General features: G+C 41.4%; 1 protein-coding gene across 2 annotated transcripts in view; it reads left to right on the top strand.

Annotated features, from left to right (window-relative positions):
• Nucleotides 1-1,239: 1,239 nt before the first annotated feature.
• The window catches only part of MNAT1 (MNAT1 component of CDK activating kinase), a 198,300-nt gene continuing 172,852 nt past the window's right edge, over nucleotides 1,240-26,687 (top strand). For both annotated transcript variants that reach the window (XM_084629981.1, XM_084629982.1), the window contains exon 1: nucleotides 1,240-1,372. In XM_084629981.1, coding sequence (XP_084486107.1) covers nucleotides 1,284-1,372 — 89 coding nt within the window. In that variant the 5' untranslated portion in view covers nucleotides 1,240-1,283. The remainder of the gene's footprint in view (nucleotides 1,373-26,687) is intronic.

Genomic DNA, 26,687 nt, shown 5'->3' with positions numbered 1-26,687 from the left:
CCTAACCTTAAATCACCCAGAGCTGGCAAGTAAAGTAAAATGGACATGATACAGCAAGGCAAATAAAATATCAAAGCAAAACGAGTAATCCCTGATGATGAGCAGCAGAAGCTGATCCAAACACCTGATTATAAGAACGACTAGGTTCAGTGCATGGGCAAGAACAAAGTTTATCTGCACAGTGTACATTCTTTTCTATCCTCTTTTTACATTTTGTACTATTATCCATTGATTCTATTATCTGTTGACAGCATAAATCACAAAAGCAAGTTATTTGAGTCACGAGTACCCCAGGATTTAAATAAAGTCATAATGGAGTGTGGTTTATTATTTATGATAAGTACCAAAGAAAATAGAAAAGAGTCATCAAATGCAAAATTTTAATAATAGCCCTTTCCTCCATTTTAATGGGTTAATCTATCAATTTCCCTACTTCTCTACACTTCATACAAATAGCAGATCTGGGTGCTTTTGAGGACATGCTGTATAGCACCTGAAATTCTTTTCTAAAATGAAAAGGAGGACTTGTGGCACCTTAGAGACTAACACATTTATTTGAGCATAAGCTTTCGTGAGCTACAGCTCACTTCATCGGATGAAGTTCATCACTGCATCCGATGAAGTGAGCTGTAGCTCACGAAAGCTTATGCTTAGATAAAGTGGTTTAGTCTCTAAGGTGCCACAAGTCCTCCTTTTCTTTTTGCAGATACAGACTAACACGGCTGCTACTCTGAAACCTTTCCTAAAATGCTAAGTGTTGAGTACAACAATCAGTTGAATATTTTGTACGGGATAAGACTGAAAAGCCCTGGACTTTATAAGGCTGCATCAGGCTTTTGATAGATATTATTGTACCATATGTCTGTCTCTACACTCCTGCGGTGATATTTATTTGCATTCTGTGTTATTTATTTGCATTCGGATTAAAATGCACGTGAATGACAAAATCTTGCTCAAATTAATTTGCTAGTCTCTCAGGTGCCGCAAGTCCTCCTTTTCTTTTTGAAAATCTTGTTGTTGTTGTTTTTCAAACGAGAAGGGACTGGGAGAGACGCTGTGTATGGCACAGACACGACGCACAACTGACTGCCTTTTTGTGTGTGTCTCCTCGCCCCCCCCCCCCAGCCTTTCACAAAGCACATGAGGGGAACGCTCCTCCTGTGAGCGGAACGGTTGCTCTGCGGCGCTAAAGGCCCGGCCGGGCCCTGTTTGGAGTAACACTGCTCTGAGGGGGGGGGGGGGGCGGGAGCTTGGTGCCTGGCAGGAGCGGGGTGGAGGCGACCATGGATGACCAGGGCTGCCCGCGGTGCAAGACCACCAAGTACCGGAACCCTTCCCTGAAGCTGATGGTGAATGTCTGCGGGCACACGCTGTAAGTGCTGCTGCACGCGGGCCCTGGGGAGGAGGGGGCCGTGTTGCCATGGGGAGCGTCGAGCGCCGCCAGCCCGCCCCCCCCCCCCAGGTGCCTGGGGCTCCCGCCAGGGGGAGAGGCGGCGGCGGCTGCTGCTGTGCGGAGGCGGGGGGGTATCACTCCGCCAAAAGCATTCCGGGGTGTGGGTGTGAAGCACCTTGCCCAAGCTGGGGGAGAGGAGCAGGCTCAGGAGGGAAGCTCCCACCCGGGAGGAAGGAGCTGTGGGCGGTGGTCTTGCTGCTGCTACTGTGTGTGTGTGTGTGTGTGTGACGGGGGGGGATTGCTGCTGCTACAACTGTGTGTGTGTGTGTGTGTGTGTGTGTGTGATATCACTGCACATACTGCGGCCTGAAGTTCCCATTCCTGGGCGAAGGGACTGTGAAGACTGTTACACGCAAAGCAGCTGAGCATCTCGACCCTTGGGAAGCACTTGGTGGGTATGAGCCCACTTATTTTGCTTCCAGTATGGTTGCAATAATTTGGTGGGAAGCAGCTGCATGTCACCTGTGTGTTTGTCCCGGACTGTACTGCAGGCTTTCAGATTGCAATAGCTTGTCCCCTATTAACCCGAATTTCTCAGCCCTAAATATGGGTGTGTTTTTACTTCTGGAGGATTCTCAGTTAAATCTAGTCTCTGAGGAGTGCTGCTGTGTGCAAAGGGACTTCAGTTTACCCCTGCACAGAAAGGCCTGAAAGCCAGCAATGAATCCTGTTCATCAGCTGTTCAGCACACAAATTGTTTTAAAGTCCAGGTGGTTTGGCAATAAGATGCCATGTTGTAGGTTAGTGTTTGTGTTTGAAACTGGAAGCTCCTACCGGCTGTAAAATCCAACTGGATTTGTAGCTGTTTTGTGATGTTACTGTTGTTTTTCTTTCATGGGTTTTGATATCTCAGGAGTAATAGCACAACAATAGACTTGGCTGCTCTGTATGTATGCTATTGTAAAGCTGTTTCTCAGCAAGACTGTTGGTTCATGTTATAGCACTCAGACTACGTAACCTTATTTTCAGTCACATCTTTTTATGAAAAGATACTTTTTTTTGTGGGGTGTGTGTGAAACTTTTCATGCTTAGTACAATATTTAATAAAATCTCTTCATAGAATCATAGAATATCAGGGTTGGAAGGGACCCCAGAAGGTCATCTAGTCCAACCCCCTGCTCGAAGCAGGACCAATTCCCAGTTAAATCATCCCAGCCAGGGCTTTGTCAAGCCTGACCTTAAAAACCTCTAAGGAAGGAGATTCTACCACCTCCCTAGGTAACGCATTCCAGTGTTTCACCACCCTCTTAGTGAAAAAGTTTTTCCTAATATCCAATCTAAACCTCCCCCACTGCAACTTGAGACCATTACTCCTCATTCTGTCATCTGCTACAATTGAGAACAGTCTAGAGCCATCCTCTTTGGAACCCCCTTTCAGGTAGTTGAAAGCAGCTATCAAATCCCCCCTCATTCTTCTCTTCTGCAGGCTAAATAATCCCAGCTCCCTCAGCCTCTCCTCATAAGTCATGTGTTCCAGACCCCTAATCATTTTTGTTGCCCTTTGCTGGACTCTCTCCAATTTATCCACATCCTTCTTGTAGTGTTGGGCCCAAAACTGGACACGGTACTCCAGATGAGGCCTCACCAATGTCGAATAGAGAGGAACGATCACGTCCCTCGATCTGCTTGCTATGCCCCTACTTATACATCCCAAAATGCCATTGGCCTTCTTGGCAACAAGGGCACACTGCTGACTCGTATCCAGCTTCTCGTCCACTGTCACCCCTAGGTCCTTTTCCGCAGAACTGCTGCCTACCCATTCGGTCCCTAGTCTGTAGCTGTGCATTGGGTTCTTCCGTCCTAAGTGCAGGACCCTGCACTTATCCTTATTGAACCTCATCAGATTTCTTTTGGCCCAATCCTCCAATTTGTCTAGGTCCTTCTGTATCCTATCCCTCCCCTCCAGCGTATCTACCACTCCTCCCAGTTTAGTATCATCCGCAAATTTGCTGAGAGTGCAATCCACACCATCCTCCAGATCATTTATGAAGATATTGAACAAAACCGGCCCCAGGACCGACCTTTGGGGCACTCCACTTGATACCGGCTGCCAACTAGACATGGAGCCATTGATCACTACCCGTTGAGCCCGACAATCTAGCCAGCTTTCTACCCACCTTATAGTGCATTCATCCAGCCCATACTTCCTTAACTTGCTGACAAGAATACTGTGGGAGACCGTGTCAAAAGCTTTGCTAAAGTCAAGAAACAATACATCCACTGCTTTCCCTTCATCCACAGAACCAGTAATCTCATCATAAAAGGCGATTAGATTAGTCAGGCATGACCTTCCCTTGGTGAATCCATGCTGGCTGTTCCTGATCACTTTCCTCTCATGCAAGTGCTTCAGGATTGATTCTTTGAGGACCTGCTCCATGATTTTTCCAGGGAGTGAGGTGAGGCTGACTGGCCTATAGTTCCCAGGATCCTCCTTCTTCCCTTTTTAAAAGATTGGCACTACATTAGCCTTTTTCCAGTCATCCGGGACTTCCCCGGTTCGCCACGAGTTTTCAAAGATAATGGCCAATGGCTCTGCAATCACAGCCGCCAATTCCTTCAGCACTCTCGGATGCAACTCGTCCGGCCCCATGGACTTGTGCACGTCCAGCTTTTCTAAATAGTCCCTAACCACCTCCATCTCCACAGAGGGCTGGCCATCTCTTCCCCATTTTGTGATGCCCAGCACAGCAGTCTGGGAGCTGACCTTGTTAGTGAAAACAGAGGCAAAAAAAGCATTGAGTACATTAGCTTTTTCCACATCCTCTGTCACTAGGTTGCCTCCCTCATTCATTAAGGGGCCCACACTTTCCTTGGCTTTCTTCTTGTTGCCAACATACCTGAAGAAACCCTTCTTGTTACTCTTGACATCTCTTGCTAGCTGCAGCTCCAGGTTGTTGTCTGAGTTGTTGTCAGTTGTTGTCTGAGTTGGGAAAATAGGAGAAAGCACTTTCCACCAATTAAAACTTTCATCGGCTGCTTTTTTTATGTGCACTTGGGTAACTTAAAAAAAAAAGTGGTGTTTTAAAAGTTGGGCGCAGGTGCAGCCCTGAATGAGGAATACATGTGCTGATTTGTTGGAAGAACTTTGGTTTGGAAATGAAAATATTACGAACAATTGAAATCATGATTAACTCAATCACTCATTACACCTTAATGTTTTCTCAGATGCACCTATTTGAGGAATCATTCTTGCTAGTGACTGTTGTTGGTTTAGGAGATGGTTAGTTTGGTTGTGTGGATCTTTCATAATTTTCATGCAAGTTTATAGTATGCATCTATAGAGAGGTTGGATCTACTCATAGAATATCAGGGTTGGAAGGGACCTCTGGAGTCATCTAGTCCAACCCCCAATCAAAGCAGGACCAATCCCCAATTTTTACCCCAGATCCCTAAATGACCTCAAGGATTGAACTTACAACCCTGGGTTTAGCAGGCCAGTGCTCAAACCACGGAACTATCCCTCCGTACTTGAGTGAACACTGGTGAAAGCTTTTTACTGCGATAACAACCCTCCTCAATTTTTCAACTCACCATTTTTCTAATGGATTATAAAATTTTAAAGCTAGAAGGCTAACAAACTCAAGTAATTATATAGCAGATGTACACGTGAACTGAATATGATAAAAGGGCAATATTTGGATGGTTTAATGTTTTGCTTTTGTTTTAAGAAGCAAAACTGTGTCCATCTGAATATGTCTGTTTCCTGGTTAAGTCTAACCAGGACCAGCCAGGCCTGGTTAGTACTTGACTGGCAGACTTTCAAGGGGGAAAAGGGAGTCTGTGAAACATGCTTCTGTGGTGCAGTAGATTATTGCTTGTAAACTTCAGACACTGCGTTTTTTCTATACTGCTTCTCCAGTAAAAGCATAAACAAGTGGAATGTTATAATTTTTATATTTCGTATCCTTTTCCTGTAATTTTAGCTACACATAGGCACTTTTGTTGAAAATAATAAATTATGCATGCATAGTAATTTAAAAAAAACCTCTGTTGTCTGAGGTTGTGCACAAATGCAATATGGGCTTGATTCAGCAATGCTTATTGCTACTGAGGAGAACTTACTCAAGTGAGTAAATGCCATTGATAATGTGAAGTAAGGGTGTCAGAACTGTGTCCTATATAATCAGTACGACAAATCTTCAGCTGAATGCACATTTCCCCTTAATAATAGATTACATTATAACTATACACCACTGCACACTTCCAGTAAAGGCCAGAGTAAACAGGTGAGCTTTGCATTGTGTTTTAAAAGCTCAATCACTGCAGTGCAGGGAAGTGAAATACAGAACTGCAGAGCCTCTACTGAAAGCAACTCCTTAGCTGGATGAATCTAGGGATGTTAGTGATAATGTATCAGCTGACCTCAGCTGCTGTGGCAGGGCATGGAAAGAGATGTGGTCTCCTGAGGTAGCTGAAACCAAACCATTGAAAGATTCCCCTGTGTAACTGCTGTGCAACAATGTAAAAACCCCAACTGTAAAGGTTCTCGGATTTTGTTATGGTGAGTGGTTACGAGGCAGGGAGTCCCAGGTGTCCTTGTGAAGTTAGAGCTGCCAGAGGAGCATGTTGGATTGCTGCTGCCCTTATCACATTCACATTTGTCGTGGGCCTCCTTATGACTGTTAAAATGGAGGGGGTACAACACTACCTGGCTGGTTGGGGCAGAACTGTGGACTAAGTCATTTCTTCTCTAGCTCCTGTGATTGATGCTCCACTCGCTGCTTTGACTGTATGTATGTTCAGGAGAGCACTAGTTACCGCCACTGAAGAAATAGTGCAGCTGTTGGAAGAAAAAGTAGGTGCACTTTATGGTAATCCACCCAAAAACCAGTGGAGACGGTCACCTGGCCTTGTCTGCGTTAGGATGTTGAGGGTGTTCGCTAACCTGCTAACAATTTTTAGTGTAGACAAGGCCTGTAACACATGTTAAATTTAACAGCATCCAAATCCTAATCTAGACGAGGCTAAAGAGATTTGCAACTTTACCAACTACTTATTCTTGTTCAAAGCTATCCAGGGCTGTGAGGGGTCCCTATCTCTTTCAGGACAGGCCAGCACATTCCAATTTGACACTGTGCTGTACTGCAGGAATTCTCAATGTTTTTCTTTCTGAGATCCCTGCAACGTGCTATAAAAAAATCCACAGCCCACCTGTGCCACAGTAGCTGGTTTTCTGCATATAAAAACCAGGCCAGCATTAGGGTGTAGCAAGCAGGGCAATTGTCTGGGGCCCCATGTCACAGAGTCCCCCACGAAGCTACATTACTCAGGCTTCAGCCTCCACCCCAGATGGCGGGGCTTAGGGACCTGGGCTTCAGCCCTATGCGGTGGGGGTTTGGCTTTGGCTTTCTGCCCTGGGCCCCAGCGAGTCTAATGCTGGCACTGCTTGGAGGCCCCCCTGAAACCTCGAGGCCCCCTAGGGGGCCCCAGACCCCTAGTTGAGAACTACTGCCCTACAGTAAAGCATACATGCAAGAGGATAAAGTTAACGTGAGTGTGGGAATCTGATCTTTGAATTTATTGGCATGCATTGTAACTGTAAACGCCCCACCTTGTTGTGGCACAAATGTGGCCTTTTCTCTCTCTCTGTATTGAGTAGTTTAATATTGCATTTTTATGATCACTTCTATGTTAGTAATCTTGTTTCTGAGGGGTTGACATTTTAGTAGTTTCAACTTATATCTCATAACATTTTGTCACCAAGTTGGAAGCCCAGATGACAGCCCTGACAATGATGAGACACCACTGACCCAATCAGTGGGGGAGCTGGGGGGAAAAGAAAGGGGTAATCGATCACACAGTCTGTGTTAATATGCTATTGTGGTTCTGAGTGAATGACATTCTGAGTTAAAAGAAAAGGAGTACTTGTGGCACCTTAGAGACTAACAAATCTATTTGAGCATAAGCTTTTGTGAGCTACATTCGATGAAGTGAGCTGTAGCTCAAGAAAGCTTTTGCTCAAATAAATTTGTTAGTCTCTAAGGTGCCACAAGTCCTCCTTTTCTTTTTGCGAATACAGACTAACACGGCTGCTACTCTGAAACCTGTCATTATGCAAGATTCTGAATTAAGGTTATTCTAGTGCCCTTTTGCTTTCCTGCTCAAAATCATTACATTATGTGTGGTCCTTTATCAGGTCCCAGGGTTTACATACCATAGTCCTGATCCTGCAATTGATTATGTATGGGCGTATCCCTGTACATGGTTCCTTGGAAGTCTGTGGATCTCTGTGGAGTGTGTCTATGTGCAATTGGTTGCAGGATTGGGGCACGTGTGTGTCATATAGGCACACTGAGATAAGGGTATGTGTTAGCCTTCTGTCACAACTTTCATTTAGTGGATAAATGTCAAACTTTAACTGCATGAATTGGTTGATTACAGGATGACTGAGCCGCCAATGTGATGCAGCTGTGAAAAAGGATAATGCAGTCCTAGGATGTATCAGGCGAGGTATTTCCAGTAGAGACAGGGAAATGTTAGTACCCTTATACAAAGCACTTGTGAGACCTCATCTGGAATACCGTGTGAAATTCTGGTCTCCCATCGTAAGAAAGATGAATTCAAGCTGGAATAGATGCAGAGAAGGGCTACTAGGTTGATCTGAGGAATGGAAAACCTGCTTTATGAGAGGAGACTCTCAGAGCTTGGCTTGTTTAGCCTAATCAAAAGAAGGCTGAGGTGAGAGATGATTGCTCTCTCTAGATACATCAGAGGGATAAATACCAGAGAGGGAGAGGAATTATTTAAGTGAAGCACTAGTGTGCACACAGGAACAACTGGCATCAACAAGTTTAGGCTCAAAACTAGATGAAGGTCTCTAACCATCAGAGGAGTGAAGTTCTGGAACAGCCTTCCAAGGGGAGCAGTGGGGGCAAAAAACCTCAGTGGCTTTAAGTCAGCTTGATAAGTTTATGGAGGGGATGGTATGATAGGACTGCCTATGACAGTGTGTGGCCTATTGGTGACTGCCAGTAGCAAAAATCGTCAACTGCTGGATGGGGAGGGCTCTGAGTTGCTACTAGGGTGACCAGATAGCATGTGTGAAAAATTGGGATGGGGTGGGGGGTAATAGGTGCCTATATAAGAAAAAGCCCCAAATATCGGGACTGTCCCTACAAAATAGGGACATCTGGTCACCCTAGTTACTACAGAGAATTCTTTTCCAGGTGTCTGCTTGGTAGATCTTGCTCGCATGCTCACAGCCACGCAGCTTAGAGGGAACTTAGGTTACGAATCTATTTCAGGAGTGGGTGAGGTACTGTGGCCTGCAATGTGCAGGTCAGACTCCATGATCAGGGTGGTCCCTTCTGTCTTTAAAGTCTTTGAGTCTATTATGAGAATGTGTGTGGATTTATTAAAAAATTATTTTCCTTCGTTGTTGCTTGACTAATATTATAGACTCTGTAACTAAGTAAGAACTAGTGTGTGGTTGTGGAGTTACGGTAAAATTTTATTATCCTTTTCCACTATAAATCTTGTCATGAGGATGGGAGGATGATAAATGGGCAGTAAAATCTTGCTGCAAAATGAAAGTTGACATAGAAAGTACTCAGTCCAAGCGTAAGGAATGCCTTTTAAAAAAATAAAAAAGCAGAAAGTGTGGCCTTCAGTAATAAATGTGCAAAAAAATTAAATGTTTGGCTAAAAAGATGGTTTTTGGGGAAAAAGAAGGGTGTCCAATTGAAGGAAGGAATGGTCCATTAGAGTTTACAGGGCATTGGTTTCTAAGGTACACTGATGGCTTTGCCTTTCTTTTAAAAAATTTAGTCTCAAGAAGTGCATTAGAAAGCCTCCGTGCATGCATGAAAATTTTTGATTGCTCTGATGGTTTCTAATGTGTTTTTTTGGAGCGTGCAGAGGCGGTGGCGGCCGGGGGGGGGGAGGGTGTTTGCCAATGGAGTTTTAATCCACCTCACTTCATTTGAGACTATGAATTATCTTTTGCTCTGCTTTCTTGGGTTTTATTGCTCAGACTGAATTTTAGTGGGCAGCTTAAACATATCCTACCGATGTGCTTACATAAAAAAAGGAAAGGTAATTCATCCACCAAAAACTTCATTAAAAGAATGTTAAGGTTGTTACCACAAATGGGATCAGGTAAAGAAAGTTACTGTTGGCTGTAAAACATGCCATATGGCCTTCAACAATAAGACATAAAAATCTTGCATTTAAAAGGAGAAAAAAAAAGTTAATTGGAGCCACTGGTCCAGCCGCCTAGCCCCACTGCTAGTTCATGTATTTCTCCTGTTCAGAGCGGGGAGGGAAACTGGCCTTTAAAGCCAGGATTTCCTTCCTGACACTGTTGGACTTGCTGCTTCAGCCAACAATGGGGCCTTTGGACTCCTGGAGAGACAAGCCCACAAAACCCAGGTTTCTTCTGCAGCAGACCTGCTGGTCCAGCTCCCTGTGATCCCATGACTCCTGGAGAGAAGGGATGGAGAGGTCTGCAAGCCCACAAAAACTGGGCCAACTCTTTGAAGTTCTGGGTCTGCTACTTCTACCATTTCAGCCACTATGAGTGACCACTCTGAGAGTGGGATGCAGATCCCAGAAGAGCACTTCACAAGTGGACAGACTCAAAGTTTGGGTTCTTAATGCTACCTGCTGCATAATTCAGTGTAGATGTTCGTATTTTTCTTCTTCTACCTACTGGCTAATAAACTAGCTACCTTATACGAAGTCTATGTTGCTAGAGCAAATTGACTTTTCAGTCTCCCCTGACGTTTCTCGTTATGTGATTAGGATCCTTATTAGAAGCTTACATTATTTTTTCCTCTTTTCTTTTCCTAGGAGGACATGGGTTAATTTTTCTCTATTTGTTAATACAGCTCCCATATAGAGGTAGCAACATAACAAATTAGAACATCTTTCAAGGCTTAACTTAAGCTTGCTCTGGGAGACATCTATTCCTAGAGTTCTCCTAGGGGATCCATAGTCTCCCTTGAACCGTTTTATATCTGCTTCTGGGAATTCCTGAGTGGGGTAGCTGCATCCTTTCAGACTTCTCTGATTGCTGTTTTAATGGCCATACAGACAAAGGGAGGAGAGGTTTAATTTTTAGCTTAGACACATTTAAGTTGTTCCTTGGGAGCCAAATTCACCGCTGGCATAAGTGGATGCAACTTTAGTGAAGCTGGGTCTGTTTATGCCAGCATTGAGCGTAGCCCGGAACCTTTTGGATATATTTGTACCGTGTGAAAGTATATAATGTCTCATCCGGTGTTACATTGTTGAATTACTGCAGCAGAGAGCAAAGTATTGTAGGAATAAAATTAGAGACTGCAGAAAATTAACATCAAAGCTGAAAATCTGAAATTGGGTTTTAAGATGGTTGTAACAAGTGGGAGTTATTTCTGGAGGTTAAGGTCTTGATCCTGCAAATGCTTAAGTGTATGTTAACTTTATTCCCTTGAGTATTCCTGTTGAATTGAGTGAGACTGTTCGCTTCAGTCAGGTTACATGTGCATAAGTATTCAAAGGATCAGGGCCTCAGTTTCCACTACAGATGCATCAGGTCGATAACATACCTTGTTCTGGCCCTTATAGGGTGGTTTGTAGGAGCAATATCTGGCAATAATTGAACAGGTTGTTTCTTTCCTATCTCTGAAGCCTGGGAGAGAGTTCCTAGTAAAATGAGACCTAACCCTATATCTTCCACATAATCCAATGTAACAATAGTTTACTGTCAACACGCACACACCAACTTTAATGGAACTGCCAAATGTCTGTACGCTGACACTGAATAACCATGTTACCTTATGTATGCAACCTTTAGCTTTCCTTTCCCCATTCCTTCCTGTGCTTGTTCTTTCCAGTGCGTTATGTCCAAAATTAGGTTCTGATCTTGAAAACGCTTACTTGCATGAGTAGTGCTTAGTCATGTGACTGGTCCCAGCTGACTAAAACAAATTTAATGGGAACTAGGGGTATGTAGGATTGGGCCTTTAGATAATCAACTGAGGCAGGGACTTAGTCTATTTATATGGTCTGTAAAGTGCCTGCTATGCTTTCAGGGACCACATTAATAGCAACAACTGGGGACAAAATTATGTTCCCAGTTAAACACTAGTGTAAATCTGTAGGAATTCTGTTGACTTCATTGGAATTATTCCAGATTTACACTGGTGGAGCTGAGCAGAATTTGTCCCAGAGTGTGTTTAAGGTGATAGTAGATCCGTATGCTCCTTCATCTCTATACGTCTACTCAAATTCACCATAGGAAGTTTTTGTTAAAATTAGCACTAGTGGGGAAAAAAAATGCAGGCAGAAGCTTATATCCTGCCCAACTTTGACTTAACATGGGAAGTGTATTTCTTCTTTAAAGGAAGATACAAAAGAACATTCTACAGTTAACACTCCCTGAGGGACCTGCTGCGTCTTTCACTGGAATTTTAAGACTTGGAAACCTAGACAGCCTTTCTCCTTTAGCTTTTTGGATTTATTCAATTTTTTTGTGGGTTTAGATGATCTGAGTTCTATTCTCTCCCATATAGTCATTTTTAAGTCTCTCGTGGAGGTGATTACATTATTATTGAAATAGCACAAGAAAAGAAACTGGGTATCTAGTTCTATAATGACACAGAATTTTTCTTGAGTATTATCTGAACACATTTTTATAGGTTTGGCTCTGAGTCAGCTTTTTTTATGGAGTATTAATGTTTCTGTTGTACAGTTCTTTTCTTTTGTTGCTGTTTGTTTGTAAACAGTGCGAAATCTTGCCTCGATTCTGATTGTACTGTTGAGCTTGTTTTTGCATGTCTATTTTGTAATCTTTTTTTTGTTAGATTAGCAAGACTCTGTAAGTGATACTCTGTATCGTGAAAATTTTTGTAAAAGTCTTTAGGAAATCTTAATTGCAGTCCTGCTTGGAAAGGTGACTTTGGCAAAAGAAAAGTGATTTTGAGCTTCTGTTTGTTGTTGATCAAATCTGTCAGTTTACAAGTAAAATAATTTTTTGTCTAAATGCCAGCCCTGAAAAACCCAGACCAGCTATTTATTCAGGTGGCCTGAATCTTCAAATGTGACTTAGTCTTTTTGCAAAAAGAAAAGGAGTACTTGTGGCACCTTAGAGACTAACTAATTTATTTGAGCATAAGCTTTCGTGAGCTACAGCTCACTTCATCGGATGCAGTGAGCTGTAGCTTACGAAAGCTTATGCTCAAATAAATTGGTTAGTCTCTAAGGTGCCACAAGTACTTTTTCTTTTTGCAAATACAGCCTAACATGGCTGTTACTCTGAAATTAGTCTTTTTGGGTGCCCAACTTGAAACATCTGAAAGAGGACTGATTTTTTTCAGAGGGTAGGTGCTTGGCACTTTCTGAAAACAGATTCCTTTTGAGACCTCTCAAGTTGGGCACCCAAAAATACTAGATGCTTCTGAAAACTTTGGCCAAGGGTCTCATTTCACACCCACCAGTAGACTACTTGAACCAGAAAGTCAAGTTAATAATTCTGTTGATGTATGAACCAGAACAGTATCTAGCTCAGTTTCACAGAGCAGTATTGGCTTCAAAGTGCTCAGAAGAATGAAAAGTAGTAAAAATATGATTTTAGTTATTAAAGTAAGTGATTGTGTATGAATACAGCAGAAAGTGCGTCTAGAATAATCACTTTCAACTGGTAGCAAAGCAGGTACAAAGGTGCCATTCTTACACAGTTGCTCTTCAGAATATTTTAATTCTGTCTTCCACTTGGTCTACATCTTCTTGATATTTGGGGTGATGGTGGTTGTATATGGTTTTGCTTTTTTTTTGGGAGCTACAGGGGCAATGTTTGAAGAAATCCAGTTCAACTCTTTTTGACAGCTAAAAGGAATACTCAATGCAGGTGTGTAGCTTACTTTCTAAAGGGATTTTCCCCCCCGCCCCCCAAAACCTGGAAATTAATAAAATAAACTACATTAATGGAATATCAGAGAAACAGTGCTGAGTTACATGTGTATACTTCAGTGTGGTAAGTCTTAATTCTGTCTTCAGTTTAATGATCTATATTAAATAACGGCTATATGTGCACTATACAAACATTTCAATTTATAATAATGACCATGGCTGTTTAACCTTTTCAATTAATTGTTCTGCCTAATGAAAGGTGCTTATGAATTTTTGTGAATTCATTGCAGGAGTTGACTTTGTCAGATATCTCTTCTGAGCTTTGGCCTTTTGGGGAGAATTTAGCAGTAATTCATGTAGTAAATGATTAAAGTTTGATTTTTATTTAATTGGATTAGTTCTGAACACCTTCTAGATGTATAATATTTCTGAAGCTCTGAGAACAATATTCTTTCTTAGTTGCTATTAAGTTTAAAGATACTATAAGTGCTGGCATTGGAACAATTTGTATAGTGGGGGTACTGAAAGCCACTGAATGAAACTGTAAACCCTGTATATGATGGAAACCACTTCAAGCCAGGGAGTGCTTCCGCACCCCTAGGGCCCCTTGATATTTGTGTGTGTGTGTAAAAGTCATCTTGCAAATTGTTTTGCACAGTCTGCAGGGAAAACTTTCTGAAATGGGTCTATAGTGGTAGCTATTTATGAGTGAACCAGAAACCAATTGGGCTCCAACCCTGCAAACACTTAGGCTTACTCAGAGTAGTAAAGTTATTGAAATAATGGGATTGCTCACAGTAGTAAAGTTAAGGATGTACATAAGAGAATTATGGCTTTGATTTGAACATGCTGACTTGTAGTACCACAGAAACAGGAAAGTAACTTTTCTGGGTATTGAGGAAAACGTTTTTGTTTCGTTTCCTCCCCCCCCACCCCAAAGCCAGAAAAGCATTAAAATGTTCTGTTCTCTAACTGCTTTGTAAATGCCAAGCAGTTTGATACACCTAAAATGAGATGGCAATAATTATATTCAGGCAGCATCGTCTGTTACAGTGGGAACTGTCAAGCAATTTTAAAGACCCTCTTTTCAGTTGCTATAACTTTGCCAAATTAACTGTTTGGGCTGAAATTTTCCATGCTGGGTGTCTGCCTCAGGCTGGATTTTTTTTTTTAAATTATTTATTTTTTACAGTTTCAGCCAAAACCATTCCGCTGTTTCCAAGAATGAGGTTAAGAAAAAATGTTTTGACATTTAAAAAAATTCTCAAGGAAAAGGTTGCCAGAAGCTCCATGCTTTGTAGTGCGGACTTGAAATTTGGCAAAGGTGTGGCCTTTGTATCAGGGCTCTGAAAATACACCCAAATTTGACCAAGTTATAAACCTTTGAATTTTTTTCTGAATTTGCACATGCTCAGTAGAGACTTAGATTTTTAGCTGCTAAAAACCTCTAAAGATTCTATCCTCATTTAACATGCTTCAGCCCCTCACAGTTTCTAGCACTGACCATGTCATGCATGCACCATCCCTGCAGAGTGACTGAGCATGCTGCAAACCCAGGGCTAATCTGGACTTTCCCTGTAATGACTGCTCTGGGCTGGAATGAGTCTGGTCACTGGAACTAAGAGCAGGGAGCCTGTTTCTCCTGTGCTTTCAGGGACCCCATTGTTGGCACACAGGGATCACGACCGAGGAACCCTCCTGACCTGACTGCAGGGAGAACAAGAGCTGGACTGAGAGGAAGGAAAGGAGTAGAATGGGACAAGTATCCTGGTGAGACTGGGAAGGGCAGAGAAACTGTAACTAGGAGTTTGGGGCTGGGGGGTGAGACGGTCGCTGGTTGGTCAAGGAGATTGGGAACCAGTGAGGAAAATGCAAGGGAGTGGACTGGGACTGAGATCAGATGAGGAGCTGAGAGGAGAAGGGGAGACTGGGATTGGCTGGATAAAGAAACTGGGAAGTGGTGGGGAGTCAGACTGGGACTAGGAGCCAAAGGTGGTGGGGATGAGACAGATTGGATGAGGAATCAGGAGTGAGGGAACCAGAATTGGCTGATCAAGGAGATGAGGACTGGGATGAGACGTCTAAGGTGAGGAAGGGAGGATAGTGACAGTAGCAACTTGGAGAGGAGGCAGAAGGGGCAAGCTTAGGGGTGGGAAATATTCAGAAAGGTCTGTGACCAGGGTGGATAAAAATCAATGATTTAAAAAAAATCATAATTTTGATTTTTATTTAAATCGGATTTTTTAAATAGGTTTTTTCCTCAAAAAGCATTTATCTAAAGATAGTTTTAATTAAGATACATTATAGCTCAAAGATATCTCATCATAGGAATAGGGATTATAAATTCTAATTCTATACTATGAGACAATATATTCATGTAATGTTTAAGAAAAGTTTTGTAAATGAGTTCCAATAGTTCATGAATTAGGGACCCAATCTTATGGGGTTTCAGGGGCTTCTGTATAGATTATTTAGGTTAATCTTTCTATCTACCCAATGGGACTCAGTGCTCAGTCTAGAAGATACCATCAGAGATGCTTAGCTTTGCAGTTCTCAAACTGTGGATTTATGTCTCCAGAAATAACATGCTTGTTAACAGCAAAAATGTTTTTAAATTTAATATACAGAGGTGAGAAATAACAGACCTCAAACCTGTTGTCCCTCTGCAAATTTGTGTACACTTACCTCTCTCTAAAAATGCAAAGTTTCAAAAAGTTCAGTGAATAGAAGATTGTTGGGGGCAGAATAGATCTGGACAAGGAGAAGAAGTCTAGAGATAAATTTGAGAAGGGAGGAACAGGCAGTATAAACAAAAGTGAAACTGTTTGAGCAGCATATTCCAGAAGTCTTGAGGTCTTTCTGAGTGTAGTCTTCATTGATTTGAGATCTACCATACCATTCTCTCACTAGAAGGGAAAACCTATAATGGCAGCAGGCTGTAAAAGAGACCAAGTTTGGTAATATTTTAGTGAAGTTCCTCTACCTATGGGTAAGACAGGCATGCGTGCAAAATCCAAACAGTGCAACAAAGAAATGCAAGTCCTGGTTGGCCGAATAAAACAACATCATGAGACGTGCTCCTTCTTAGGAGGAAGCGTCGTTGAAGATGATGAAAAGAACATGTCTGAACATGTAGGATTTTCAGGTTGGTAAACTTTTCTATTTCATAATTCTTTCTTAAGGACTGCCTGTCTTCCTTCTGGACTATTCTTGAATTCTCATGTTTGAGCAAAAAATATAGTTACTCTATGGTACTATCATTTTAGATGCAGTTGTAATAAAAAAATAAATAGCTGACATAGGCAGATCTTCCTTTTACAATTTCACTTTTAAAGTAGTACTGAGTGTCAGTGAATGCAATGAGTAATACTAAATGAGCAGTTTGGTAATAATTAAATAACTGCATTGACTTATATTGTTTAGGAGAATCCATCCTCAACATACAGGATTCTGAAGACTATCCACCTTCAAGATCACCATCATTTTTTATAGTTTCAGAGTTATCTGTCACTGATAGCGTTTCTGTCACATAGTGTGGCTATATGACATACATGATATCACCTGTAGCAAAAGGAGAAAAAAATCTCCATCATCCAGAAACAACCATAGATAAGTTTGTTATAAGAACAAGCAGATTACAAAAAGAGGTAATTGATGAAAAATTGCCTGGTTTGATTATGCAACTAACTTTCCTTTCCGTATGATTGAGAACCCACACTTCATTAACATGGTTCAGTCATTAAGACCAGGATAGAGTCCATCCAACAGCAGATGTCACAGGCAAATTGCTGGATAAAGTGTATGAAAGAGAAATTGAGTAGTGTGCAAAAGGTCTAGAGGGAAAAATTGTTAACCTGAGTCCTGATGGGTGAAGCAGTGTCCACAATGATCCTGTTGTATGTGCTTGTGTGACAACAGAAGAAGGGAATGTCTTCCTCACAGAAACAACTGATACATCAGGAAATGCACACACAGCAGAATACTTTCAAGAAGTAGCAGTAAAAGCTATAACAAACTGTGGGGGGAAAAGAAATTAATGTCTAGTACGCAGCTTGGTCACAGACAATGCTGCAAATGTATCCCAAGATGAGAAGAAACTATTTAGAAGAGAGTCCCAAGCTAGTAACATATGGTTGCAGTGCTCATTTGATGCACCTCCTCGCCAAAGACTTTAGTGTTCAGGAAATAAAGGCTAATGTTGTTGAAATTGCAAAATACTTCCGTAACAACCACTTTGCAGCAGCTGCTCTGAAAAAAGTGGGAGGAACCACGCTAACTCTCCCACAAGACTTGCAGTGGAACTCAGTAGTGGACTGTTTCGAGCACTATATCAAGAACTGGCCTAATCTGATGACAGTTTGTGAACAAAATTGTGAAAAAATACATGGCATTGTCACAGCCAAAGTTCTCAATGTTAGGGTTAAGAGAATTGTTGAACACCTGCTGAGTATTCTGAAGCCTATTTCTTTAGCCTTGAACAAAATGCAGGGAAAGAGCTGTTTTATTGCTGACGCTATTGAAATTTGGAAGGAACTCAGTGAGATCTGAAAAAGCGAAGTATGTAAAGACAGAGTTTAATTACAAGCATTAAAAAATGAATGGGACAAGCACTGTCTCCAGCTCATTTTCTTGCAAATATTCTCAGTACTCTGTACCAGGGTCAAATCTTAACTGCTGAAGAAGAGGAGTTGGCTATGACGTGGACATCCAGCAATCATCTCTACCTAATGCCAACTATAATAAACTTCAGAGCTAAGGGTAAACCATTCAAGAAATATGTTTGCTGCTGATGTTTTAAAGGAAGTCACACCAGTGAACTGGTGGAAGTCACTTAAACACTTGGATTCAGAGAGTGTTGAAGTGATGATCTTACTTTTAACAGCAGTAGCTTCTTCTGCTGGTGTAGAAAGAATATTTTCTTCCTTTGGACTAATTCATTCCAAATTGAGAAATATTTTGGGACCTGAACAAGCAGAAAAGCTTGTTTTTTCTTTCCCAGATTATGAACAAACAGGAAAATGAAGGTGAAGATGACTGAGTTAGCTGCAGAAGCCAATATTTTAAGTTTCTCATGTTGACTTGGCTGACAGTCAATTTTAATTTTTGTTTTTGTTTAAATATTTCATTTAACCACTTTAGTTAAAAACAATTTTAACAAAAACAAACCTGATTTTTAAAAACTTGAATGTTAACTAAATTCAAAAATGCATCTGCTTGTTTTGTTGAAATATGATATGTTTACTGTTGCAGAAAAAATCCAGAATACAGAACATTGTTGTTTTTAGTTAAATAAAACAATTTAAATGTCTGTCTGGTGAAGTTCTCCTCCTAATACAGCATGGCAAGAAAATCCTCCAAATATTAATGATTATTAACCTGTTGAATTGGAGATAGTTCACCTCCCAATGACTTCATAAATATCTGCTTCAATTACCTTTGGTAAATGAAATAACCTTCTAAAAATGATACCTACATCTATCTCTGAGTTGTGAAGAATATGTATTAAGGTTATAACAACCAACAAGAATGCACTTTTATGTAGAAATCCATGATTAAATTGAGTCTTCCTGACTAGTGATTTAAATCAAATCCACACTGTCTGTGACCACTCGATACACTGCACCACTCCAGAGCCTGGAAAGGACCCCAGGATTCCTGAGTCTCATCATTCTTTTGCTGTCTGTAAACATTTGTGAAACGCACTTGCAAAGTGTACCTCATCTTCTGCTAGTGCTGATCCATGCAGAGGATGGTAACCTACTACAACAATCAGTTACCCGCTTAGCTCAAGTGAGAGAGGTCTGTGTGGTGGATGTAAAGGTTCCAACCCTGCTCATGAGTTATGTGGGTGTCATTATGATGCCACATGATAGAAATTCTATTTTTTATTTTTATTTTAAAAACCTAGCTAATCGTGCACAAATCTAAGTTAAAATAATGTTGTTAATATTGAAAAGTCAAGCACTCAAATTAGGCAATGCCAGACTTAAGGTTCCCTCTAGTTGTTTTTTTCCCCCCACAGGACCTGCTCTGGGGATGAATCAGGGTTCTGTAGTGAAGGAGGTTATTGTCTGTAGAACCCCTTGTTTATTTGTTGCTGTACTTGTGGTGTATGAAGCAGGAGAGAAAGGATGTCCTCATGGTTAAGGCAATTGAATGCTGCCCTAGACGATTGGATTCTACCCCATCTCTGCCCCAGAGCTCATATGTGATGCTGGGCAAATCATGTCAGCCACTTTTCACAAGTTGTCACTAATTGTATGTTCATCTTCTGCATTACTTGACTTGCGACAGTCGTTTCTGATTTGCAGAAGTGCTGATCGCTCTCAGCTGCAAGTGAACTCAATGGGAACTGTGCTTTGAACATACAAAGTGCTTAGGAAGAAGCAGGTCCTAGATGTCTCAAATTGGTCACCCCAAATTAGTGGACACTTCTGACATTTATCTCTCTGTGCCTCAGTTCCCCATCTGTAAAATAGGAATAATACCCTTTCACCTTACAGGGTTCTAGTGAAGATAAGTTTAATTAGTGTTTGTGAAGCACTCAGATACTATAGTGATGAGCACCATAGAAAAGCTCATCTGATTATATTCAGAGTAGGATTTGAATAGTGTGCAGTGAATAAGGCATGGGACCACCACTCATTGAACAGTGATAGATGGTTGTACAGGCAACCTTGATTCTGTCATCTGCTAAATTTTGAGAGTTTGCAGCATTAGTAAAGTTTTTTCACATATTTTTGTGTGTATAATTTACATAATAAGGTAGAGGTAATCACTTGACCTTTTCCATAATTATAGTGGAAAATAAAATAAGTCTTGTATCAGACTTGTATTCTTTGTAATTGGTCTATTTATTGTTTTCAGTCTTTTGGGTGAAAAAAATAAAATATAAAAAAAAGCCTGTTCTATTTCATAATTATTTTGTTAGGTAGAGAACTTATTTAACACTCTTATTCAGTTTTATATTTGTCCTTTCCTTCTTGGTGCACTAAAAGTTTATTCCTTTGAGTGTTTGCCAGACAAATTTTTCCTTTTCCAGTCTATTTTTTGTCTCCTTTGTCAGATATTCAGTATTTTGTTGGCAGGTTTATAGTTTCTGTGACAAAATGACTTTGAAGATCAGTTACAGCTCTCTAGCAATCCCCCTGTCCTTTTGCATACTTGAAATTTCACACTGTAATCCATAATAAAAGGCAAATATTTGTTGAAAGGAATAGCTTTTAAATATAATGGTTTACATTCACTCCTACTGTAAATTTTGTTAGCCCAATATTTTGTTCCTTTAAAATCCAGGCATTTTTATAAATGAAAAGTGAAAAAAATGATGAAATGATTGGAGGGGAAAAATCTATCCTCACTTTTTTAACTCCCCCTCCCCTCCAAAATATGGAAGGAGTTAAATTGTTTAATGGAGCTTTTATCAATATGGTGCAGTGCCTCTGCATTCTGAAATTTATTCATATTTAATGAGCCTCTGTTCTGATTTCGGGTAACAGGAACAACAGCCTATAGCCATAACTCTGATTTATTTGCTAACAGTGTATCCCATTGTCATCTGAAATGTTGAAATTCTTAATATTGTCCAAATGTTAAGTCTGATTTCCTCCTCATTGTTGAGATGCATAACTCATCCAGAGCTTTTTACAATGTTAGTCATCAAACAGCTGTTATTTTGCTACTCTAGATAATGGCAGTTAAAAATGTTTAGTCTCAGGCCTTAGCTATTAGGGAAAACAATACCAGTGGGGTTAAATCAGTGGCATTCTTGCTTGAGTGAGGACTGCAGAATTTGGCCCTACATTAATTGAATGTTAGCAAGTTGGCAACTAATTATAAATATACATGGTATTTTCATTTACTAATGGCATAGTATTTTTTCAAAAGTAAGTCTAGGGTTTTTTAAGGTAACAAGAACTACAAATGTCTTGAGTTTGTGTGAGGGGGTAGGTTTTACTGTACAAAGTAAATAATGGCCTATTAGAGCTAATTACGGTAGATGGGGAAAAGTGTAGGCATAATTGTGAAATATCCTATTGGAAATAAATGAAAATCTGAGTAGAGTTCTGTATATTGTTGACTAATATATTGAACCAAAATGCAAGTCTCAGCTGGAAAAGAGTAAGAAAAGGCAATGAGTTTTATTTTGCTTACTAGCCTTGGGCATGTGATGTAACCTTGTAGTAAACAAAACCAGTTATTTCTAAACTTTATTGTAGGTGTTATTAATCCATATAGGCTCACATTAGTGGTAATGATATTTTAAATTTTCATTGAAAATACAACACTTTGGTCACATGAAAAGGTATATTATTCTGCCTGTGTTTATTTAGTTTAGATCCTCTTATTTTTCATAATCCTATTTAACTTCTGTTTTGGGAGTTAATTGCAAAATGAGGCCTGTATAATGTGATGCCATTGAATGTAGTACCATAATATTTAATAATGAGACAAATTCTCTGTCACGTCTAATACAACCTGTGTAACAGTCCTAGGGGAAATTTGGAAGACGGAGTATCTCTCTTCTCCTTCTCCCCCCACCCCCCCCACTTGGTTGTGTGTACTTGTCTACTTCTCTCTATCTACCTATGGATTTAAAATGAAATTACTTTGTTTAATAGATGAACTTGGTACTACAAAATTTGAGTTTGCATGGGATGTGTTACTTTGAATGTCGTTTTGAGAATTGTATTACACTGTAAGTGAATACCTAAATGAACGGAACACTTATATTCAAGGAATAGTGTATGTGTTCTCACTATGTTTCATGTGAAAACTGAGTTGGATTAAACGTCCTAGGTATAACATGTCCCCCACCCCCCTCTTAAGATTTTCTTGATCATTGTCAATATTTTAATATTATGTAATGGTTCCTTTTAATTAAATAAGAAGCACTGATGTGGGATGCCAGGCCGACAGCTCTGGAGACAGAAATCCTCTCTCCCCAGAATGTGCAGTGACAGTATCCGCTTCCTTAACAGTGCCCCACTAATATGCCAAATCTTGTTCTAAAGGCAGTGGGGTGAGATTCTGTGCTGTTTCTAAGAGCTTCAGCGCAGAACTTGCAGCTCGGGGGAAGTGGGACCTAAGATGACTTTGCCCTCCCGGTTCTGGGTTGCTCTGGAGGATGGAGCACCTCCTGGCATAAGAGACAGTCTTGTGGGGCAGTCTAAGTTATGGCAACTTGTCCCTGGCTGCTTTTGGGTTGCAGCACTGCCTGGAGTCTCTGCAGCGCTATGACACCCCTATTCCATAGCTTGCAAGGAGGGGCTTGGAGGACAGCCTGCAGCGGTTTTCCTCAGCTCCTGTACCAGAGGCATTCTCCCTCAGCTTTATGTAGAGCTTTTAGGGCACTTTTATGCTATTCTGGCCCTTTTACCTAACATAAAGGGTTTCAAATGGGGGGTGACAATCTTGCCTAAAATCTCTAGTGTTGAGAGAAGGTAGTTCAGTCTCTCTGACCATTCAGCCATAGTCCACTCTACAGGGATTGCCAATAAATGTCAGATGTGCATTAGTGATGTGGATACTTTTACTGGATGCTCATAGCACATAAATGGAATTTTGCCTCGTGTGATGGGTATTGGCTTTTAAAAAAAAAGTGTTGCTATTTTTAAAATTTTAGTTCTTGTTTTCCAGGCAATTTTTAGGAGCCTACAGCAGAACAGATGATTTAATTCTATGAAACAAGATGTAACACAGATGTGGGGCTCAGTTCTGCAAACACTCAAACAAGTGAATAACTCACATACGTAGCCCCATAGATGTCACTAAATGTTTGTGCGATCAGAACATTACATATATAATTTTAAAGGGGAAAATAAACTATAATCAATTATTCCGATACCAATTTTCTGGCAAATAGTTGACTTAATGCAGATGGACAGTTTATTTACAGTAAATTGATAGCTGTGGATTTAGGCTGTTTGTCTGTCCTAGAGCAGTCACTTTTCTCTTCATATTTGACTTGGCTTATTTACAGCGTGACGCTGAAGGTGCAGAGGTGGGACAGGACTTGTCTTTAAGATATTATCAGTCACAAGCTTTGAAGTGATTGGCTTTCATGTTCCGCTGAGTGACATCAGACCATCTGACTTGTCAGCCTTGTCCTTGCCTAAAGAGTTCATGCACAGATTTGTACTAGGATATGTAGTAAATACATATGTTTGTTTTTTAGGTCACGATGTGGACATTAGTTTGTTTTGCCAGGGTTGGAACAATTTCTTTAACATTGAGAGAGTGGTTGAAGTAAACATCACTTATCTGTGCTATCCAACCTGTGTTCTGTGCTTATGGCAGTGAAAGTTAATTCAGAGAGAATATAAACATTTTCAAGGCAACTTGAATATTTTATCTGCAAGCTCTTAAATTATGTATTTTACTGCGTATAAAAAGACAAGCACAGTAGAGATTAAAGATGAGCATCTGAGTCTTTCTTGAGACACTTTCACAATCATGTATGTTCCTGCACAGGGTTTTTATTTGTCAGAGCACTCATGGGGTGACTCCCGCACAATGATAATGCAGGTTGCTAAGTCCATTAATTGTGTAAATCTAAGTTCACACACATCATTACCTGCATGCTTCAATCATACTCATTCAAAAAGTTGATTCTTATTGTGGTTTCACCATCATGGCTGTCCGAGAGAATGTGTCTCCTCTTTTGTATGTTAAGCTATGTTTAGCTATTGTTTCTGTAAGCAGCAATAGCAAATGAAATGATTATCTGCCTCGTGCCATTATGCACTATTATCACATTCATATTAAAACAGCGTAACGGCACAAAAGGAAACTGACTGACACGTAATGGGCCTCAGTCCATATCCTACTGGAGATGTGTGCCAAAGCACCGAAACTTCTACAGTGCTCAGTGCTAATGTATGTCCGTGTTGCTAGGCTCCATATTGTAGATATGGTGCCTGTCTTACTTGGATTTGTACAACAGGCTCAACACAGCATTGTTTAGCTTTACAGACACCATGTGTAGAACTTTATCGGCTCTCAGAAGATCTTATGCATTTCTCCAGTTTGCACTGTTGGAGTCAATATGTTTACTCCTGAGGGAATTCTGTGCCAAAAAAATAAAAATTATGCACACTATTTTAAAATTCTGCAAATTTTATTTGTCAATAAATAAATGTGGCTCCAGCATGGCAATGGGGAGCACAGGCCACTGGTTGCATTGAGGTGGGAGATCACCCTGAAGCCTTCACCTCCCTCGGTACAGGGACTTGGCAGTGAGGCTGCATCTGACCCTGACACAGTACAAGGGTTGGGCCTGCCCCAGAAACACCCGGGGCCCTGCCCCTCTGCACCAGGTGTGGGTGGGCAGGCTCAGCCCAGCAGGATCCAAGCATGGAGGGGCTTACTGTGTCGGGGATCCCGGTGTGTGGTGAGAGGCTTCTGTGTGGGACAGTCTGGGTGCAAGTGGTTTAGTGGGAGATCTGGATGCACAGGGGCTCATTGTGGGGGTTCTGGGTGCAGGGGCAATGGGACTCTGCAGGGGATCCAGGTGAAAGTGATTGGGGTTCAGCGGGGGGAGCCTAAATGTGGGAGGGTGCTGGGGAAGTAGGGTTTGATAGGGTGGGGTCCAGGTGCAGCTGATTGGGGATCAGAGGGGTGGGGGTCTGGGTGTGGGCGGGCTCATCAGAGGGATCCAGGTGTAGGGGGGGTAGGGTCTGTTGGGTGAGGGTTCGATGGGCCTGCTGATGCTGAGGGGATTCTGCATGCTAGCTCATGGTTCCCCTCTCCCCTTTTTCTTCTCTATCCCCCTGCCCTATTCCACACCCTTCCTTTACCATTGCCTCTTTCCCCCTATTACCCAGCCCCACTGCGGGCACTCACTGTTGCACAGAAAACAGGAAGGCTCCCAGCACACAAAAGGGAAGCACAACTGGTGCTAGGTCCCAGGAGGCAGTGTTCAGCTGCAGAGTCAGCTTTGCCCAGACACAGCCTCCTTCAGCTGGGCAGCTCTGTGCTTGCAGAAATAGGGATTTGGGGGGGGGAGGACAGTGGCACATAACCCTGTGTGCCCCCCACATGCCTTGCCTTTGTGGGGGAATCCCCCCCAAACTGCACCTGTGGGCATCCCCCCCTCTCCCCCCCAGTTCCCCCAGCCCTGTGGCTTCCCTTTGCTTCCCTGCTGTTTTTTGCAGGGAAGCACAGGGATTCTGCAGGGGGCTGTGTATGTCTGTGGGCGCACAGTCATGCAGAATGCCCCCAGGAATAATATGTTGTAGTTTACTACTATTTCTAGCTTGTTAGTATGAACATGTAGGGGCTTTATTCTGCATTTGCTTAGACACTGTGTAGCTCAGATTTGAATATAATTTAAATTCTGAAAGGCTTTTATTTCTGATTTTATGCAAAATCTGTCTGATCTTCCAGAAAATAACACGAATGTTTATAGATGCTTGTCATCTTTGTAGACTGAAAGGAAAGGAAAACTATGCTGAGAAACACCTGGAGAATGTCTAAAGGGAGATCTGCTGTCTAAAATTGTGGGGGGACCCTTTTATGGGGCATAGTTTAAAATTGTTTGTTAATCCTAAATTGAGTTGAGTCTCTCATTTTTAGCCTCCAGACCACCTCCTGGCATGGTCAGCAGTATAAATAAAATACCTTGAACAAAACATTACTCGTCAGGGTGAATGGTACTCATAAAGGTACTTCTGTGTTAGTAACATTCTTCATTTTACCTTAATGAATCCATAGAAGGAAAGTAAATGTGTGGAAATGATCAAACATAAGATTAATAAAAATGGTTAATTATTTTCATGCTTATGAGGTTAACTTAATGTACTCTGACACATTTTTAGGAAGAATAATGCTTTTAGAGATTAACATTTATCCCAAACTTTTTTGAATCGTACAAGTATGGGTACTTACAAGAACAATTTCCAGTTACTCCAATGTAAAGTTCTTCATGGGGAATGGAAAAATTCTCTAATTAGCTACGGTTTAAAAGGCAGACAGAAGTCTGAGTTGGGAAAGTTAGAACAGAGATCAATACCAAGTGAAAGAGGAAGGAACAGTTTTCCCAAACAGATTCACTCAATTTGATACTCTCCCCCCACCCCCCCAAGTTAGGGGTATGTCTGCGCTACATATGCTACAGCCATAGTGCTGCAGCTATGCTGCTGTAGTGTAGATATTTACTACAGTGGTGAAAGAGGTTATTCTGATGCTGTAGTTAATCCACCCCTCCAAGTAGCTAGGTTGATTGAAGAATTCATCCATTGCCTGAGGAGTGTCCACGCTGGGGCTTAGGTCAACTAAACTAAGACTCTCGGGGTATGAATTTTTCACACCCATGTGTGGCGTAGCTGGGCCAATCAAAGTTTCAGGTACATGTTAGGTCAGAGGATTCATATGGTATTGAAAGCTGCTTGGATTGCAGATCTAA

This window comes from Lepidochelys olivacea (assembly GCF_965140295.1).
Source record: "Lepidochelys olivacea isolate rLepOli2 genome assembly, chromosome: 6".
NCBI lineage: Eukaryota > Metazoa > Chordata > Testudines > Cheloniidae > Lepidochelys > Lepidochelys olivacea.
This window is presented reverse-complemented; position numbering and strand designations above follow the sequence as displayed.